Source organism: Catharus ustulatus, chromosome 17, assembly GCF_009819885.2.
Source record: "Catharus ustulatus isolate bCatUst1 chromosome 17, bCatUst1.pri.v2, whole genome shotgun sequence".
In the NCBI taxonomy this organism is placed as follows: domain Eukaryota; kingdom Metazoa; phylum Chordata; class Aves; order Passeriformes; family Turdidae; genus Catharus; species Catharus ustulatus.
Window position 1 is genome coordinate 7,706,448 of NC_046237.1, and position 18,479 is coordinate 7,724,926.

Genomic DNA, 18,479 nt, shown 5'->3' on the forward strand with positions numbered 1-18,479 from the left:
CCGGGAGGATCGGAACGGTCCTGGCGCCTCCCGGCCCCACCGCCCTCACCTAACATGGCGGCTGCAGCGTCGTGCCCGCTCTCCATGCAAAGCCCCCTGCCCTCAGCAAAGATGGCGGTACGGACCGCCACTTCCCCGGCCGGCTTCACAGGGCCGGAGAACCGCTGGAGACAGGAGCGGAGACCCCCGCCCCACTCTCCCCGGCAAGAGGGCTGGGCTAAGCCGGGGCTAGGCTGGGTCCGGCCCCGGCAGCGCGGAGCTTGGCCGCACGGAGCGGTCCTGCCCGGCCGCCGCGGTCGCCATGGTGATCGGCCCCGCGGCCAACCACGCACCGCTTCCGGTGACGTCAGCGCCGACACGTGGATCCAAGATGGCGGCGTCGGCGGCGATGGTGAGTGCGGCGCGGCCCGGCCCGGCCCCGTGTGCTGCCCGCTGTTCCCCCGGCCCGGCCCGGCCCGGCGGCGGCCCCGGCGCGGGGCTCGGTACGAGGGCTCCGGTCGAGCCTGCACCGCTCTGGGAGGAATGCGGGCCCGGCTCCTGGCCGAAGGAGGCTCCCCGGTTCCGCCCGGGGCCTTGCAGCTGTCCCGCGTCTCCCGGCGGTGTCACCTGTGGAGGGCAGAGCTCGGGCTGCCGCTCGGTGCCCAGGGGCTCAGCGGATTCCTGTCCCGCCTGCCCCGCGCTCCGTCGGCAGCAGAGTTGCCTCCCTTTCTGCCTTCTGCGGTTCACGGCGCTGTCTGGGCAGGAGGGCCGGGCGGCGGGGGGCTCGGGGCGCTGTGGGTTGTAGGGAGCACCGGCGCTTCCTTTTGCCTTCCCTTCCGAGGTGTCAGCCTGCGCCCCAGGCTGGTGCCAAACACGGAGGTTGTTGCTCTGTATGTGGTTTTCACAAATGTTTGGTGGTGGTTATCAAGCAGCTGCTTCACCTTCCCGCGTCCCAGCATCCCTGTTACTGCTGTTGAATTATTCCTTGAGTCCTCGGAGAACTGAAGGTGTTCCTGGTGCATCAGTGCTACTTGACAGAGGAGAAAACGAGCTGCTGAGACATCTGTTATCTGCCTTCAAGTCTTGTAGGAGTAAAACGGATTTCCTCCTTGCTTGTGGCAATGCGTTGAAGGAATAGCGGTGTGGATAAAGGATGTGTGCTGATACAAAGGTCGCTGCTGGCTGGGCTGTGAGATGACTCACGGAGAGACTGGGAGGGCATTGGGAGAGCCCGAGGTTTTTCTTTAATTTAAGCATCTTCATATCCTGCTGGCTTTCTCCAAGGTGAGGAGGGAGTGTTCAGCTGACTTTGAGAGCTGGAGTTGGTCCTACTGGGAATTTCCTTGTGGCTTTCTGTTGCAAGAAGGGCAGAGAGGGCTGCCACCAGCTCTCCTGGTGTCAAAGGAGCTCTGAAGTCAATGTGAGTGCAGCACTTGTCACCTGAAGTGCTCTCTGTGGCTCCTCCGATGCAGGGTGAGCAAATAGAGATGAGCTTATACAAACAGTTGTCAGGATCATCCAAGGAGGCACCCTTTGGAAAAGGGGATGAGTGTCAGGGTGCCATTAGCACTGTTCTGTCCTGCTAATGTGCCTGAGGGCAGAATGAAGGTTACATGTGTGAGAGAGCTTGTTGGTTTTTTTCCATTCCCACAGAGTTGTGGGTTGTGGCTTTCCTCCCTTTCTGTCACCATATTAAAAAGTGGAATGGAATAGGAGAGCTGTGTGAATCCATTTGGACAAATGGCTCTGCACAGGTCGTTTTCCCTGTTTTTCTTCAAAGCTGTCTTTGAAAGTTAACAGCTCTTGATTATGGCTCTTTGATGTCCCTCTTGTCTTTCTCTGCCAAAAAGAGATTGGACAATTAATGATATCCATCACTGTCACTTCCTTTTCATCTCTTTGAACAAATACTGTGTTCTGTTCTTCAGCTCCTTACGTGGATTGTGAAGCTCTTAAGACCTAAGCCAGCCCTGGTACAGCACTAGCTCAATTTAGATGCTTGAAATTGCTGCTGCTTGAGAGTCTCTTCAAGCTGTTGTCAGTAACCTGGACAGGGATGTCCTGGGTACACATGGCCAGGCCATGGACCTTCTGGAGCACACTGGAGCTGTTGCAGAGGGCCCCAGGGAACAGCTGCTGTTTCCTCTTTCCCTTAAATAAATGCTGGAGTTCAGACTCTGGCAGTGGTAGCTGGAGGGACCACAAACCCTAGGGAGGGACGAGTGTGGCAATAACTGGATGTTTTGGGGCCTCTTCATGCTGGGTCAGATTGGAATTTAGAGAACAAATCCTCTGTTTTGGCATCCTGGTTTGTGAACCTTCTGTGAATTCACAGAAAGTGGCAACATTGTTGTAAGTTTTTCTGACTGGGATAAACCTGGGGTTGTCTGCAAACCCCAAGACTAGTGATGATTATCCAGAAAGGCCTTCTTGGGGAGGATTTGTGTGTGAACTTTTGATCTGAGGGACAGCAATAGGTGATTGTGCTCTTGCAGTTACTTCTCTTACTTAGATCATATTCTTCTAAGAAAGAGTGTTTCTGCATATAGGAAAATAATCAGGCTTAGGCAATCTAAACTATTTTTGCCTACTTGCAGCTGGGGTTTTATCAGTCTGGGGTTGTGCATATTTGTTGTGCTGCTTGTTGCACCAATGCACGATTTCCTGGCACCTCAGATGCCAGGCTGTTATTTGAGGGGGTTTTGTGCATGTTTTTAAAATGTAAATATTTGGGAAAGGCTGTAAGCTCTGTGTCCTGTTTGCTGGAAATCTGAGCCTTGCTAGGGCTCTGACTGAACCTAAACAGAGCTTTCTTCTGGAAGCTCTGACCTGGCACAGAGAGAAGTCTGCTTGCAGGCATCCCCAGTGTGAGATGATCACCTGGCCAACCCCATGAGTTACACAGATATTGGGGTGGTGTCTGTGTTGCCATTTCTAAGCTGCTGCCTTAGTTTGGAGAAGATAAAGAAGATAAAGAGCAGAGGTCCTGATGAGAAAGGCCCCTGCCTTCTGCTTTCCTGTGCTCTGCCAGCTCAGGAACCTGCACTGGGCATTTCCTTCATATTTCATTTCCAAAGCTTCCCCCACCTGTTGCATAGCAGCTTCCCCATATCTTGCTATCAGCTGTTCTTTCCTGGCAAGGCTTTACAGAGTCACCCTCTTGTCTTTCCTGTTGCCTGGTGCTGCCTGACTCATCATCATCATCTGTATGCAAAGACAGCCTGATTTCTGCCAAAATTGTCATCAAAAATTTCATCTTCTGCATGCTTATGTGTCTCCTGAGTGTCTGCCAAAGTTCTGTCCTGGTCTTTTCGCCTCCCAGCCCACAGTGGTGTGGTTTTGATTTTTGAGTAACCTTGTGTAGGTCTGCCACTTCAGTGACAAATGAGATAAGGGCTGCAGGTTGCTGGCTGCTCTGGAGTGCAGCGTGGAACAGGAGTTCAGATTCCTTCCAGTGCTTCCCCTCTCCAGGAGACCTTTTTCTACTCTGTGGAGAGCCACTGAGCACTCCCTTTAATGATTGGAAAGGCAAAATTTAGTGTAGCACAGAAAATAAGCCCTATGTTGCCTCAAGGCAGATCAGTATTGAAGGACAGGCAGTTTTATCTAGAGTGTTTCCAAGCTGGGGCTTTATACCTGCTCCAGTTTGTATTTGGAGTATTGCTGCAAACAGTACTTGGCTGTGCTTAGAATATATCTGAAAATCCCCTTTGTAAGCAAAATATATCACAGAATCACAGAATGTTTAGCAGGGTCCTTAAAGCTCATATTGTTCCACCCCACTGCCCATACCTTCCACTCTCCCAGATTGCTCCAAACTCCATCCAGCCTGGTCTTTAACAATTCCAGGGATGGGGCAGCCACAGCTTCTCTGGACAGACTGTGCCAATGCCTCACCATCCTCACAGGGAAGAATTTCTTCCTAATATACAGTCTAACCCTTCTCTGTCAGTTTAAGTCTGTTCCCCCCTGTCCTGTACTCCATGGTCTTGTAAATAGTTTCTCTCAATTTTTCTTGTAGGCTCCCTTCAGGTGCTGAATCTGATGATTCAGTATTCATATTTTCTGTAGGTGCCTAGCATTTGTATCTAAAATACATGTTAGACTTTCAACCCCTGATATTTCTGCCTTTTTTTTCTATCCTGCTGAATTCCACTAATTCTGGATGCTCTGGTTGGCCCTCACAGGTGTCTGGGCTGAACATAATTTTCTTACCTTAGAATAACACAGGAGGAAGATGATGAAGAAGTGCGGGGGGAATAAACAGAGATTTTTTAATTTTATTTCTTTAAATTTTTTTCCCACCAACCTGAGGAAGGATCCCCATTATAGAGCTGCTGTTTGTCCACACCTGTCCTGTGGAGTGTTCCCTCTGGTGCCATCAGACTGACAGTCCTAAGGACACACAGGGACACTGGGGATTTGGTTTCTTACATCTGCAGCATTAGCTCAAGAGATGTCCCAAACCACACCAGGTTTTGTGTGGTTTTCCAGTGGTGCCATACACACAGGGAGTTCAGGAGAAGGGAGTGAAGCTGGTAGTGCTGTGAGATTATAGCAGAGCTGATGTCCTAATCCAGGCAAGCTGCTGCTGGCTAATACTCTTAAAAGCTTGATTTTCATTTCACAGCCTTCCTGCCCGTGCTTGAGCTGGGTTACCTGAGGTGATAGGAGGGGCTGAGGAGGCAGCAAGGTGTGTTCAATAAAGGGTTTGCTGTGGCTCTGTTAGGGTCTGGGTTCTCCTGAAGTCTCCATGGAGCTATTTGAATCTTCCAGCCTGACTTGTCACCCTGCTCCCTAAAAAAGGGATGGAAAAGTCTTTGCCTTGTTACTGAACTGTGCTGTGGCCTGGAGGGTGAGGAAAGCAGAGTGCAGCAGGAGGGAGTGTGACTGCCCCCGTGGTGCAGTCACTGGTGTCACACCTGACTCCACAGTAACTGCTCCTCTGCAGGTAGTGGCCTGTGAGTGGATTTGTCATCAGCTCCAGGGTAATTGCTGTCATGCAGAGCTGACACACATCCAGTGCCAGGGCTACAGCCCTCTTCTCTACTAATCCATGGAGTTTTCTAACACAGGGAGCTCAGTGGGGGCGAGCAGAAAAGTAAAGTGATGGCCTGCTTGATGCCCCATGGTGTAGATAAAAATGGCATTTTTCTTGTGGTTGAGCAAAGCCAAAGCTTTCCTAATTGTAGATGGAGGGACAGAGACATGCTGAGTGGAAAATGACTTGATGAGGGTCACAAAACAAAGCTAAGAACAGCTTTTGTGAATTTAATTCCTGTTTAATCACCTGACTGCGCAGCCTTTCTAATATCTGGCATGAAGATTTCCAGTGCTGTTGCTCATCTGTAATGTTCATCCCAGTGTTTCTGTTGTATTTTACTGTTCCTTCTCCTTTTTGCAGGAAAGGCTGAGCTATGTGCTGGGCCTGCTGTTGTTGCTACACAGCACAGACTCATTCTACGTGCCCGGGGTGGCTCCCATCAACTTCCACCGCAATGATCCTGTAGAAATCAAGGTAGGATAAACTCAGTGCTGTTAGTCTGTTTGGTTTGGGGGAAGGGGAGTGATTTTCTTTTGGGTTTTTTCTTTTTTATACCATGGCAGCTAAGAGGGGCTGGAAAGTTAAATTTGGGGATCCTGTTGTTAAAATTTTGCATTCACATATTTCCTCTGTTTCACAACATTCAAGTCCCAACATGATTCCTATTTTTTTCCCTTGATCTGTTCTACCAAATTCCTTCAGCAGTTGCACCAAAGTCCTCAAAATGTTGCTCTGTTTGGGAAAAGGGTCCCTTTGTCACTGTGGCTTTGAAGTGAATTTAATTTCTCCAGCATTATGCTGACTCTAAAAGTGCTGACACAGAGTGTGCCTTTGGGTGGAAGGTGAATGGTGGAATAAGGTCTGAATCAGACCTTCTCAATACCCAGTTTGCTCATGTTGTGCCTTTAGGGAAATCCATGAGAAGCTCTTCCCGAGTGGAGGTGTTTGTCCTTGAGCCTTGCAGATCTTTCAGCCTAGCCTTACTGAGAGCTGTTCCTGTGCAGCATTGCTGGTACTCAATGACAGAGCTGCTGCACCTATCCACGAGGAAGCCAGGCTTTGCTTTCAGACATCAGTGATTTATAGCCCATTTAATTTATTTTTCTAAAGCTGTGGCCTCTGTCTCAGCAAATCCAGCACCCTTGGGGCTGCTGAGGTTGGCTGCTCCCACTGAAGCACAGCACAGTTTTCTCTTTGGCCACAGACTGCCAGATGTAGGCTATTTTTAAGCAAATAAGACTTGCCTGTGGCTACAGTAAGCTTCCCAGAAGAAGAGGGTTTTGGAATGGCTGTTCTCTAAGGGATTTCAGGAGCCAAATGCTTCCTCAAGTGCTTAGGCAAGTCAGGGTATTTGCCAGCACTCTTCCAATAAACAAGCTTGGCTGTGTTACAAAACACTTCTGTTTTTCAGAGCAACTGTGGTCTTGGCTGTTGTGGTATGTCTCTGCACTTCCTTGTACCCTGTGATTTGTGGAAACTCTCCAGGAATGTTTGTGGTTGGTCACCTTGTCTTCCCAGACTGATGGCTCTCTGGCATCCCTTGCAGAGATTAAAATTGCTGAACTCTCCCTAGCACTGGAAGCCAGACCTCTAGGTCCAGTGGGATATGAATTTTTGTTTGAGGAAATCTTGTATGAAATGTGACTCTTGAATCTTTTTTGAGCTCTTTGTTGTTTCTTAGGACTCCACTGAGACATAAATTTGTGAAACCACCATGTTTTGTTCTTTGAGGGTTTCTCTGTGAATGAATGGCTACTGGAACTCTCTCAGGAACATCTGTCTCTGTTGCTATTTTTAATATTAATAGTAGTAGCTTCTGGAAGTGAGCTTTATGGAAGGTGTCTTGAAGTTAGCATCAGCTTCTGGATGATGCTGAGAGGACAGGAAATTATCTGGAGTTTTTTCCTGAAGCTAATCCTTCCATTCTTCCTGCAGGCTGTGAAGCTGACGAGCTCCCGGACCCAGCTGCCGTACGAGTACTACTCCCTGCCCTTCTGCCAGCCCAGCAAGATCACATACAAGGCTGAGAACCTCGGTGTGTACCTGTCAGACAGTGTGGGGGTGTTTACAGGGGTAAAAGCAACTGCAAGTATCACTTCTGCTGAGCTGAGAGAACCTGCTTGCTCTGATTCACTGTGTGCTGGCAAACAGCAGTGTTGAGGTGTTGGACAGAACTGCTTGTCCTGAAGGAGAATGTGTAACCTGCTTCATAAACAGGGCTTGATACTTCTAACAAAGCAGCTATACCGACCTGCAGTCTTATCCTTGCACCTGGGGTAGCAAAGGAGACTTGCTGTGGTCCTTCCAGCTGCACAGTGCCTGGCAGCAGCATCAGCAGCAGGAAGCCTGGCAGTCTCCAACCCTGCCCATGTTTTCCTGTTTTCCAGGTGAGGTTCTTCGAGGGGACCGAATTGTAAATACACCTTTCCAGGTTTCCATGAATGTGGAGAAGAAATGTGAAGTTCTGTGCAACGTTCCCAACAAGCCAGTCACTCTGACAGTGGAGCAGAGCAAGCTCATCGCCGAGCGCATCAGGGAGGATTACTACGTCCACCTGTGAGCACCTCGAGCATGGGGTTGTGTCAGGGGGAATTTGGTGCTGTGGACAAGTTTGATCTGAAATCTGTGTTTTCAGCATTGCTGATAACCTCCCTGTGGCAACACGACTGGAGTTTTATTCCAATCGTGAGGAAGAGGAGAAGAAGAAGGAGAAGGATGTGCAGTTTGAGCATGGATACAGGCTTGGGTTTATGGACAATAACAAGGTACAGAACTGACCTGCTGTCTGAGGGTGCCTGGAGGAGATCTGGGTGTCTGTTAGAGGTCTGCCAGAGAGTATCAGAACTGGGAATGCAACCAAAAGGTTTTATAGTGGAAATATGAGAGAGGGGTCTCTTGTGGGCAGAAGAGGGTGGGTGCTGGAAAGGTGGGAAAGCCAGGAGTCCTTGCTTTTATTCACTGTGTAACTTTGGACAGGCTCACACAGTGCTTTCCCCTCAGCAAAGGCACTGTCCCCCAGGACTGACTGATATCTGGTGTTAGAGTCTGTAGTTTTTCCTCACTGAAGCTGTTTTCTGCAGTTGCTGCTTCTCAGCTTTGCCTCTTCTTCCCATGGAGTGCTGATGTTTCATTTTATGTCACTATTTCAGTTCTACCTGCACAACCACCTCTCCTTCATCCTTTACTACCACAGAGAGGATGTGGAAGAGAGCCAGGAGCACACCTACAGGGTGGTGCGCTTTGAGGTGATTCCCCAAAGCATTAAACTAGAAGGTAAGAGACTCTTGAGGAGAGGAGCAAGGGGGAAGAATCTCCTGTATGGACAAAAGTGGGATGACACTGATGTATCAGGGTGCCAGCTGTTGCTTCACAGGGCACAGAAATGAGTCTAAATTACAAGAATAATAAACCACTTTGTTATTAAGGAAGTACTAACAATAGAGACATATCCATTAATGGCAATCTATGGAAAATGAATTCCTGTAAAAAGAACTGAGTTTGAGGTTTTGGGGTTGGATTTTTTTGCACTGTGTCATCTGGTATGAAGCATGTCTGGCATTCTAGCTCTTGCTGTGGCACAGATCTCCCTGACTGGGACACTCTGTGCTGGTTCAGGGACACAGGATGTTTGAACTGTTTTGGGGGATTGAAATTTTAAAATGATGAGTGGAAAATACTTCTACCTCAGTGAGCCAAATGAAAAAGAGTATCTAGAAGGGCAGTTGCTCATGGATCACCCCACACAGCTCCCCTCTGGCAGGGCAGGCACTGCTGCAGAGATCTTGTTTCTCACCATATCATGTGGAATAGAGGATTTGTTCATGGTCTAGATCCTTGGCTTCGGAATTACTACAACCCAGTGCCCTCAGGGTGATGCTCCATGGGGAGAGGTGGTGTCTGAGGGAAGAGCTCACTGTGTGCCATGCTTTCCCTTACAGACTTGAAGGCTGATGAGAAGAGCATGTGCACCCTGCCCGAAGCCACGGGCTCTGCCCCTCAGGAAATAGATCCTACTAAAGAGAACCAGTTGCTCTTTACCTACTCCGTGCACTGGGAGGTGAGGCAGTACTGGGGAGCTGGCTGGCAGTGATGCTCCAAGTGTCACTGGAGAATGTGCTGGTGTGACAAGAACTCTCCTGTTCTTTCAGGAAAGTGACATTAAGTGGGCTTCCCGCTGGGACACGTACCTGACCATGAGTGACGTGCAGATCCACTGGTTTTCTATCATTAACTCCGTTGTGGTTGTCTTTTTCCTTTCAGGTGAGTGGATGTGTAGGGAGAGGAAGGCTTTACCATTATCTGCAGGGAATTTTCTTTAAACTTTAGCTGCAGGTGGCTTGAGGAGGATGTGGCCACCTCTGAACTTGGTCAGAAGGAGCAGGAAGTCAATTTAAAGCCACCCAGTGCAAGCAGTGTCCTGTGGGGTCAGGCAGTTACCAGCCTTTCTCATACTGGGGTCATCGAGGGAGTAAAAAAAACCACAAGAAAGCCACAGTGCCCATTTCTGCTGGAATACTGCCTTCCCTGCTCCTTGGGGTTTTGTTTCTGTCTTTGCTGATGACTCAAGACCTCCTCTCCCAGCCAGAACAGTGTGTTGGTGGGAGCCATGTAGTTGCACAGCATGAGAGCAACACAGCCATGTGGGAGCCTCTGAGCTGAACTCTGTGCTTGTTTTCAGGGATTCTCAGCATGATCATCATCCGGACTCTGCGGAAGGACATTGCCAACTACAACAAAGAAGATGACATTGTATGTGTCTTTTCCTGGGGCTGGGATGAGAGGGAGGGAAGCAGAGGCCAGGGGAGATCCAGTGTGCAGACTTGGGTGTACTATCTCCTCCCTTGCCCCTGCTTTCCTTCGAGCCCTGGCCATGGGAGGGGCAGTCGTGTTGTCTTGTCACACACCTTTTTGTGCCTGAACAATCACATACCAGTTCAGATGTCTTCAGACCTAAGCAGTGACTGCAGACAGCTCTGTAAATGTCAGTGCCCTGGCACTGACATTTCAGGTCTCAGCTGGTTTTGGACCAAGAGGAAAAAAGTTCCTTGGCTAGAGTGGTAAAATTCTATAGAAAATCTGGATCCGAGGAAGTTAACCTCTTAGGCTGGCTGTGGTAGGACCTTAATTTCTGTGTATCACATCTAAATAACCTCCTTTTTCTGTTGTTGCTGTAGGAAGATACTATGGAGGAATCTGGTTGGAAACTTGTGCATGGAGATGTCTTCAGGCCTCCGCAGTACCCTATGATCCTCAGCTCTCTCCTGGGTTCTGGAATTCAGCTCTTCTGTATGATCCTGATTGTCATCTGTAAGTGGCACTTGTTGCAGGGAGTAGTTGTAACACGAATGATGGTGGAGGATGTTTGATTTCACCCTGTGCTCACTTTACTGGAGTGAAGCCCATGAAGCTGCTTCCTGTTGCAATCAGCCTGGGCTTGCACTGCAGAGCTGCTGGATGACATTGTCCAGCTGAAGGCAGCTTTGTGTGATTATATTTCCTTTTCCAAGCTGTGAGTCCTGGCTGATAGTGAACCGGGAGATTTTTGCACAGGTGTGCCTGCGTGCTGAGCTGCACCTGCCCCCATCCCTGGGGAAGCTGAGGCTGAAGCATGGTCTGTAGCTGAGATCAAAGCTGTGCCTTCCTCTCTGGCCGGTGCTGGAGGCTGTGGATGGGTTATGCTGTGAAGGAAATCAGGGCTGTGCAGAGATTGCAGGCAGCTGTGGGCTGCAGATGGGACAGGCCCCTGTCCTCCAGCTGCTGCAGCACAGGTACCTCAGAGCTGCAGTTCCTTGTCCTATCTCCCTCTGCAGTTGTTGCTATGCTGGGGATGCTGTCGCCTTCAAGCCGGGGTGCGCTGATGACAACTGCCTGCTTCCTCTTCATGTTCATGGGGTAGGTGCCTCCATGGCTTCCCCCCTGTGCTGTCCTGCCTCTCCCCAGCAACAACAGCTCATTTTCGTTGTCTTGGCTTGTTTCTGTCCAGGGTTTTTGGTGGATTCTTTGCTGGCCGCTTATACCGGACTCTGAAAGGCCATCGATGGAAGAAGGGAGCCTTTTGTGTGAGTCTTGGATGTTCTGTGCTGTTTATCCAGGTTTGCTGATGGCAAGATCCATGGATAAGCTCCACACATTTGTGGTAGCTGGACACAATCTGGCTGTGCTGCACATTTGCTGTGGGTTGAGTCTTTGTAGCTGTACAGAAAAGGCACCACCAGAGCATGTACTAGAGCAGAGAGGATTGTCCAAGATCTTCCACACAGCCCAGCTCTGTGTCCTTGTCCTGTAGCAAAAGGGACATTTCTCCATGGGTGCCTTGTAGCAGGAATGGACTCATTCCATAGGAACATCTGGCTGATGAGTCAGGTGCTTTCTCTGACACTGTGGTTCCTCTTGCAGACAGCAACACTTTACCCGGGCGTTGTCTTCGGCATCTGCTTTGTCCTCAACTGCTTCATCTGGGGGAAACACTCCTCTGGTGCGGTAGGTGCCTCCCTCAGCCTGGGGCCTGCTGGGTGGGAGAAGGTCACTGGGCTGTTAGGGACTCTCTTGGCTTTCAGACCTTTCCAAGCGGGTGACTGGAGGGTTGGCTTGGCTGATGACATCAGTCCCCAGGGCAGGAAGGCTGTCAGCCTCACTTCTGTGGCTCTTGGTGTGATTCCAGGTGCCTTTCCCTACCATGGTGGCCTTGCTGTGCATGTGGTTTGGGATCTCCTTGCCCTTGGTCTACCTGGGTTACTACTTTGGATTTCGCAAGCAGCCGTATGACAATCCTGTACGGACAAATCAGATTCCCAGGCAGATCCCGGAGCAGAGGTGGTATATGAACAAGTTTGTGGGGTGAGTGATGAGTGTCTGGGAAATATGGTGAGTTAAGCCCCCTGCCCTCAGTCCCCTTGTGTTGCTGTCACCTTCTGCTCCTCTCTGGACATGGACAGATGGCAGATTGGGTTCCTTGAGACCACATCAATAATTTGGATGTGGTGTGAGGGGTGTTTGTAGCAGTGGTACATGATCAAGTGGGAGCAGCTGTGCCATTGCCTGTGAAATGCAGTAATCTGGAAATGTAGAGCCTTTGCTTGGAGTGTTTTGTGTGGTTATAAGGAAATTTTAATGTCCAGACAGTTATATTGTGCTGCTTATGGTTTTTGTTTCTATTCTGTAGGATCCTCATGGCTGGTATTCTGCCTTTTGGAGCCATGTTCATCGAACTGTTCTTCATTTTTAGTGTAAGCATTTTACCCACTTTCCTCCTTGGTAGGATTCCTTTAATACCAAAGCTTTTGAAAGGGAGGGGGCTTCCACTGGAGCAGTCTCCTATTCCTGTATTCTCTGAAGGAGGGTAGCTGATTTCTTCCAGGCTATTCAGTAGTTTCCAGAGGGAGCTATGGGACTCTGCTGGTGGTTTGAAGGATTGTGATAAAGACAAAATTTACTGCAACATTGCATCCAGGAGGGGTCCTGGTCTTGAGACAGTCACTGTTCTGCTGCTATCCATGTTTCACCTTATGTGGATGGTGAAGAATTTGCTGTTCCATTGCTTGGGAAATGCAGGGGAATGAACAAGCTACCTCAGAGCTGTCCTTGTGCAGATTTTTGCAACCTGTATCCTCTGAAGTGGCATTGTGCAATTCATTAGATCTGTGGTTTCATCTAGCTGAGGCTGAGGGGTGCCTCATTTTCGCCTGGCTGGCTGCCAGAAGTTAGTCCCTGGTTCTGTGATTGATCACAGTAACGTGGAAACAAATTCCTACTGTGTGTTTATTTCAGGCAATCTGGGAGAACCAGTTCTATTACCTTTTTGGCTTCCTCTTCCTGGTGTTTATAATTCTGGTGGTATCCTGCTCCCAGATCAGCATTGTCATGGTGTATTTCCAGCTCTGTGCTGAGGTGAGATTTCCATGTTTCTAATTTGGGTAGCTGAGGGTACTTGCTCCTGGAAAAGCACAGATCACATTATCCCATTAATCTTTGCTCAGCAAAGATTAATGTGGCTCAGCTTCACAGGTGTGATTGTCCCTATTGTCTCTTCACTCTAAAGGGAATTAAAGCTCCTTGAGTATCAGTTAGGCTGGGAACTGTGGTTTCATACCAGGAATTTTGCTGGGCACAGGGTCTTTTGAGCTGTTCCAAAACTGTTCCATTCCATCCACATACAAAACAAAATACAGGACCAAAGGTGAGCCAGGTCCTTGGGCAGCAGGAGCTTTGAGCCTGTCGCATCACATCTCTTGGTTTGGAAACACTTCTGTGACAAAAAAAGTCCCCCAAATTGTGGATTTCCTTTGAAGGAAGATGAGTGGTGTTCTTCCTGTCCTGGAATGGTCACAGCTTCCCTGAGGCAGTGCCTGGGGAGAAGAAAGTGTAGGGGATAATGAGGCTCTTTATCCTGGCAGGATTACCGCTGGTGGTGGAGGACCTTCCTGGTGTCTGGAGGATCTGCCTTCTACGTGCTGATCTATGCTGTCTTCTACTTTGTGAACAAGGTATTCCTCCTGGGTGAAAGTGCCATGTTTCTGGGGGTGACTGTGGGATTTGGGAAAGGAAATGGTGGGCCTGCTGAGTCCCACTCCTCTCATGCCAGCGCCCAAGGCAGTGCTGACAGCCCTTCCAGACAGGACAGAGGGGTGTGCCCCAGGACTTGTGCAGAGCAACATTCCCTGACCCCACCTCAAAGGGGAATCTCCCTTCAGCTGGACAAAAATTAAAGTTTTCCTTCCTTTGCCAGAACTCCCTTTGCAGAGGGCACTGGTTGGTTTGTCGCCTCTGTGTGTTACTTTGCTGATTTTTTTTTTCCTCTTTTGTTTCAGCTGGATATTGTTGAGTTTATTCCATCCTTACTGTACTTTGGCTACACTGCCCTCATGGTCCTGTCCTTCTGGCTCCTGACGGGCACCATTGGATTCTACGCAGCCTACATGTTCGTGCGGAAGATCTACGCCGCCGTGAAAATCGACTGAAGCTGGAATCACCCCCAGCAGGAATCAGACACCTCTGAACACGTGTCCTCCCAGGAGGGACAGGGACATCTTCTCCCAACTCTTTTTAAGGAAACAAAAATCCAGTGGGAGAGTCACAAGAGAAATAATTAACTCCTCGATTTGGAATGTAACTTTGGCACAGTGTACACATGGATTCTGGGCTACTTCTGCGGGGAAAAGGGGTCTGTAGATACCTTACATTTTAACTTTATTATCCTGTTCCATATTTGAGGGAGTTTTTTAGCAGAGAAATATCCCTCTGTATAAGTAAACCCCCTTTTTGCTAATCCATCCTTTTTTTTATGTTGATGAACGGATTTGAGACAGCAGTGGAAACACTTGTGAAAACGTTTTCTTCCAGCCCCTGGGGTGCTCTAGGATTCAGGGAGACTCTTCAGACAAGTATCAGACTGGGTTTTTCTCCTGCCTTCGTGTCTGCACGGAAGAGGGAGCTTGACTGTGGCAGAACAACCGGAGCCTCAAGGCTCACCCAGCGAGAGTCCGGCGCGCTCCCATCACCGAAGTCCCGGCTTCGGATTGTTTACAGTTTGCTGGAGGTGCCATGCAGAGCCTGGGAAGTGCAATTTCACCCTGAGAGAGCTCGAGCAACCTTCGGCACTCCCTCCCTCCAGCCTCGGACAGCACAGCCGCTGGGGGAGGGTGGGATTACCTCTCTTGCAGAAGGCAGGACAAACGTCCTGGTGGAAGGGACGTGGTTGTGCTGGGATACAGGACTGGAAGGATGTGTGAGGTAACTGCAAGAGTTTGTTCTGTCAATAGCTCTGCTCTGGATGAGTGAGGAATGAGGGCAGGCTCCTTCCTGGGAATGCACTGGGATCCTGCAGAGCCTGTGGGAGATGGCTGCGGTGCTGTGGCGTTAGTGCCAAGTGATCTGAGGCAGTATTGGGCCTGAGCTGCCCGAGGGCTGTGTGGGCCATGCTGAAGGGGCTGGCACAGGCAGGTGGCCCCCTGAGCTGTCCCATGGCTGGGAATGGGGCTCTCTCACTGGCCCTGTGCTCTGGCTGCCCTTGCTGCTCTCTGCTCCTCCTCTGAAATTCTCTACCTCCAGGGAACAGGAAAAGTGTACACCCCATAGCTGTATTTTGTTCTTCTCCACAAAAACCAGTCCAAGCTCTCCTGGATAGCTGACATGGGCTCTTCTTTTCCCATGGCTTGTTGCCTGAATCAGCCTGTGGGAAGCTCTTTTTAAAAGAGGTTAAAGTTGGGTTTTGTTTTTGCTTTTTTTTTTTTTTTTAATTTTGGTCATTTCAGTGATGTTTATCACAAAAAGGTTCCACATTGCAATGAAGGCTCCCTCCATCCCCAGACTCATTGGATTCAGCCAGGATTACAGGAGAGGTTTTTTTTAGTGAGATCTATGAAAATTTTTCTTACTGGAGTAAGGTCTTCCAATGACCAGCTGCCACAGGTCACATCATTCCAACCCAAAACTATCCAAAGCCCTCCTTGCTCCCAGGGAGGGCTTTGGGGCCTTTTTAAACCCCAATTGCTGTAAGTTTCCACCAGGTCCACACAAGGGCCTGTGTCCCTTCCCGTTGGCCCTTCCTGTCATGCCAAAGTCTAATCAGCCAGGAATCATGGATGGAAAAAGGGAGAAGGGGATGTGTGGGCCAGCTGTGCTGTGGAGTCCTGTGTCAGTTCTGATTTGAGGTCCCTCTCTGAGATTTTTGTTGATTTTGTTTTTTTTTCTTCTGCCCGTGCCCCAGTGGAGAGGCTCAGCCAGCATTGATTTCTCTCCCTTCCCTGAAGTGTTTTCTCTGTATTCTTTGTAATTTTTAATTAATGTATGTATTCTTTGTGTCCTATTGTAAATAAATCTGCCATTGTCCTGTCATCCTGCTCTCTTGGGTTCTCCTAAGCCACTTCTGGAGAATTTCTTTTTGTAACACTTTGCCTGTTTGACACCCATGTGGTCTGTGATGTGTAGCTTCAGCCAGAAGCAGAGCTTGGAATACTCTGGCTTTCTTTGTGATATTTGTCTCCTGGTAAACTAAGTTTCTCCCAGTGTGGCATGCCCTGAATGCTGCCATATATTGTAATTATGCCACCAGTTGAGGCATTTGGATCTGCTGATGCTGTGCTGCTGGGTAAGATCACTTGAGCAACTCGTGTCTTGTGTGAGACACGTTGTTTGACGTGTGGCACTGATGGGCAGAGCAGCAGAACTGCTGGATGGCAGTGCTGGGCAGTGCTTTAGAGCAGCAGAGGGGAGAGGACAGCTCAGAAGGGAGCTGCCATTCCTTCCTCTAAGCAGGAGTTTGAGGACTGCTGCTGCTGCTGCTGCAGAAACTGAGCCCTCAGTGTTGGCTTCCAGCTCCATTGGCTTCCCAGAGCTTGTGTGTTTCTGCTGGGGGTGTGTGGCAGGACATCAGTGAGGCTCTGCTGGAAAGCTGGCAGAGGGAGGCAAAGCAAATTCCCTTTTCCTGAGATGGTTTGTCCAGCAGAGCTATGGATGTGATTCCCCCAGGTTAGAGTCCAGTGCTGGGGGCTGCTGAGTGAGTGAGACCAGAGCTGGCAAATACTTGAATCAAAACCCAGAAATCATCAGAATAATCCCTTCTCCCTTTAAAAAGGCAAAGGAAGCTTCAGCTCTCCCACCAGGACAATCCATGCTGAACTTATTTCTCTTTTTTGGCAGATGAGTGTATTCATGTTCTGTCACAGTCCTCAGTGCCAGGGGAAAGCTGCTGAGAAAGGGCACATTTTAATGGTGGCTGAATTAGGAATGAAAACTGAAACTGAAAACTAGATCATTCTTAGACAAGCACCTAACATTGATCATGGCTGTCAGCTTTTAATCCATGTTCTGAAGGAGAATCCCAAGAGGGCCCTGTGTGCTCTGCCCTGTTTCATCTTCAAATGCTGCTGGTGCCTGCAGCCAGCTGTAGCTTAAGCTGAGGTTTGGTCCTGGTTCTCCTGCCTAGGGGGAGCAGAGCATGTTGGGGTTATCTGGGAGGGGGAGTGGGCTGGACTTCTCTGAAATGCTGCCACATAGGCTGGAAATTTCAGTGAAACCAAGTGACCAGAACTTTCCATCTAACAAACATTATTCTTCTTGACAGGGGCTAATGGTGTCTGCTGTAGCTGCCTCCCCCGTGGGGTGCTGTTTTTTTTTCTTGTGGGTCTAATTCTTTGCTTGGAAGAAATTTCAAAACTTCTGTGGCTTCATGTAGGAAATTATGTCTTTGACCTGCCTTATGATTCTATCTTATCTTAATCCAACCAAAACCCAAACTCCCCTCCATTGAAGACACCTGGGGTAGATCATCCAAATGCTTTTAATAAACAACTTCATTATAAAAGATGCTTTCAATTTGAACTTCATTTTGCAAGAGCTAATTTCAGTGATGAACCATACATTTCCTAATGGCACCTAATTACAATTTAAAAACCTTGTTTACAGCCCCCAAAATACTCCATTAAAAGAGGTCATTCACTCTGTGTAAAAGTGCTAGAAAGTTTGTTTTCAGAAAACCAGTTGAGCTTTAACAATGGGAAGTTTCTGGCTTTGGCAGCTGTAGCTGCAGGGAGGGAGGTCAGGCATGGGGCCTGTCCAGAACCAGCACAAGAAGGGACAGTGTGACTGGCAGCCCTGGGAAGGGACACTGTGGCTTTCCCATCCCCTCCCGTGGCTAATCCCAAACCCTTCACCTTCCAGTGAGATGTTTACAGGTTCATGTGGGAGATGGCAGAGCTTGTGCTGGGAGAGGGTTCCTGGCATGACTTGTGGCTGCAAAAGCCACTCAGTAGCTTTTCTTCCAGCAGCAGTTTTGGAGCTTAGCTGCTCCCAGGGGTTCTAGAGGTTCTTTTTTGTCCTTCTTGTAGCCACCCTGGTTCTCAAGAGTACAGCAGCAGACTGCTCTGTGTTCTTCAATATTCTCATTTAAGGAAAACACTGGTTCAAATGTTACAAAACAGTCTTTCTAAAAATTGTTCCTAGGTATCAGGAATCACTAAAGTGGGAAAGCTCCACAAAGCATCAAGGCTGAGGCACTCAGTAGGGTGAGGAGAACTCAAACTCCGGAGATGCATTAGCAAAAGTCCTGGGATGTGCTGCAGCATGCAGGTTTCTGCACCCTCGTGTGGCACCCTGAAATGGGTTGTGCTGCTTGAGGCTGTGAGCAAAGCTCATGTGTTACCTTCAAATGCAAGACACTGACTACAGAGGGAGAAGGGCTGCAGGCAGATCCCTGGCCTGTTCACCTGGACACTCAGCCAGCCTGGTCTGTCCCAGGTGTTGGAGGCTGTCCCTGCAGGCCCTGGAGCTGTCCCCAGTACATTCCATGCTAAAGCTGCTTATCCCCTTGCACAGTAGTTCAAAACAAAGACACAAAGGTAAGGAAGAGTCAGTTTGTAACAAGACACTTCAATGTAGAGGATTCTTCCCCCAGCTGAAGAGCTGACCTATTTATAGTAACAAAAAAATTAATTCTAAATTCCCTGGTTATCTTTTTCAA

At 49.1% G+C, this 18,479-nt stretch overlaps 1 protein-coding gene across 1 annotated transcript; it reads left to right on the forward strand.

The window, feature by feature from the left end:
* The first annotated feature begins 301 nt into the window (after positions 1-301).
* On the forward strand, positions 302-15,856 carry TM9SF4 (transmembrane 9 superfamily member 4). Its single transcript, XM_033074706.1, has 18 exons — positions 302-391; positions 5,384-5,497; positions 6,959-7,058; positions 7,411-7,579; positions 7,659-7,788; positions 8,173-8,296; positions 8,962-9,080; positions 9,172-9,283; positions 9,702-9,772; positions 10,198-10,330; positions 10,834-10,915; positions 11,007-11,082; positions 11,420-11,503; positions 11,685-11,860; positions 12,186-12,249; positions 12,791-12,910; positions 13,417-13,506; positions 13,831-15,856. The coding sequence occupies exons 1-18, from the start codon at positions 302-304 to the stop codon at positions 13,978-13,980; spliced, it is 2,004 nt and encodes a 667-aa protein (XP_032930597.1). The 3' UTR covers positions 13,981-15,856.
* The last annotated feature ends 2,623 nt before the right edge of the window (positions 15,857-18,479 follow it).

Coding starts and splice junctions, on each gene's coding strand:
- TM9SF4 (XM_033074706.1), top strand. CDS start 302: ATGGTGATCGGCCCCGCGGCCAACCACGCACCGCTTCCGGTGACGTCA. Junction 9,081..9,171: donor CCTACTCCGTGCACTGGGAG/GTGAGGCAGTAC, acceptor CTGTTCTTTCAG/GAAAGTGACATTAAGTGGGC. Junction 12,911..13,416: donor ATTTCCAGCTCTGTGCTGAG/GTGAGATTTCCA, acceptor TTATCCTGGCAG/GATTACCGCTGGTGGTGGAG.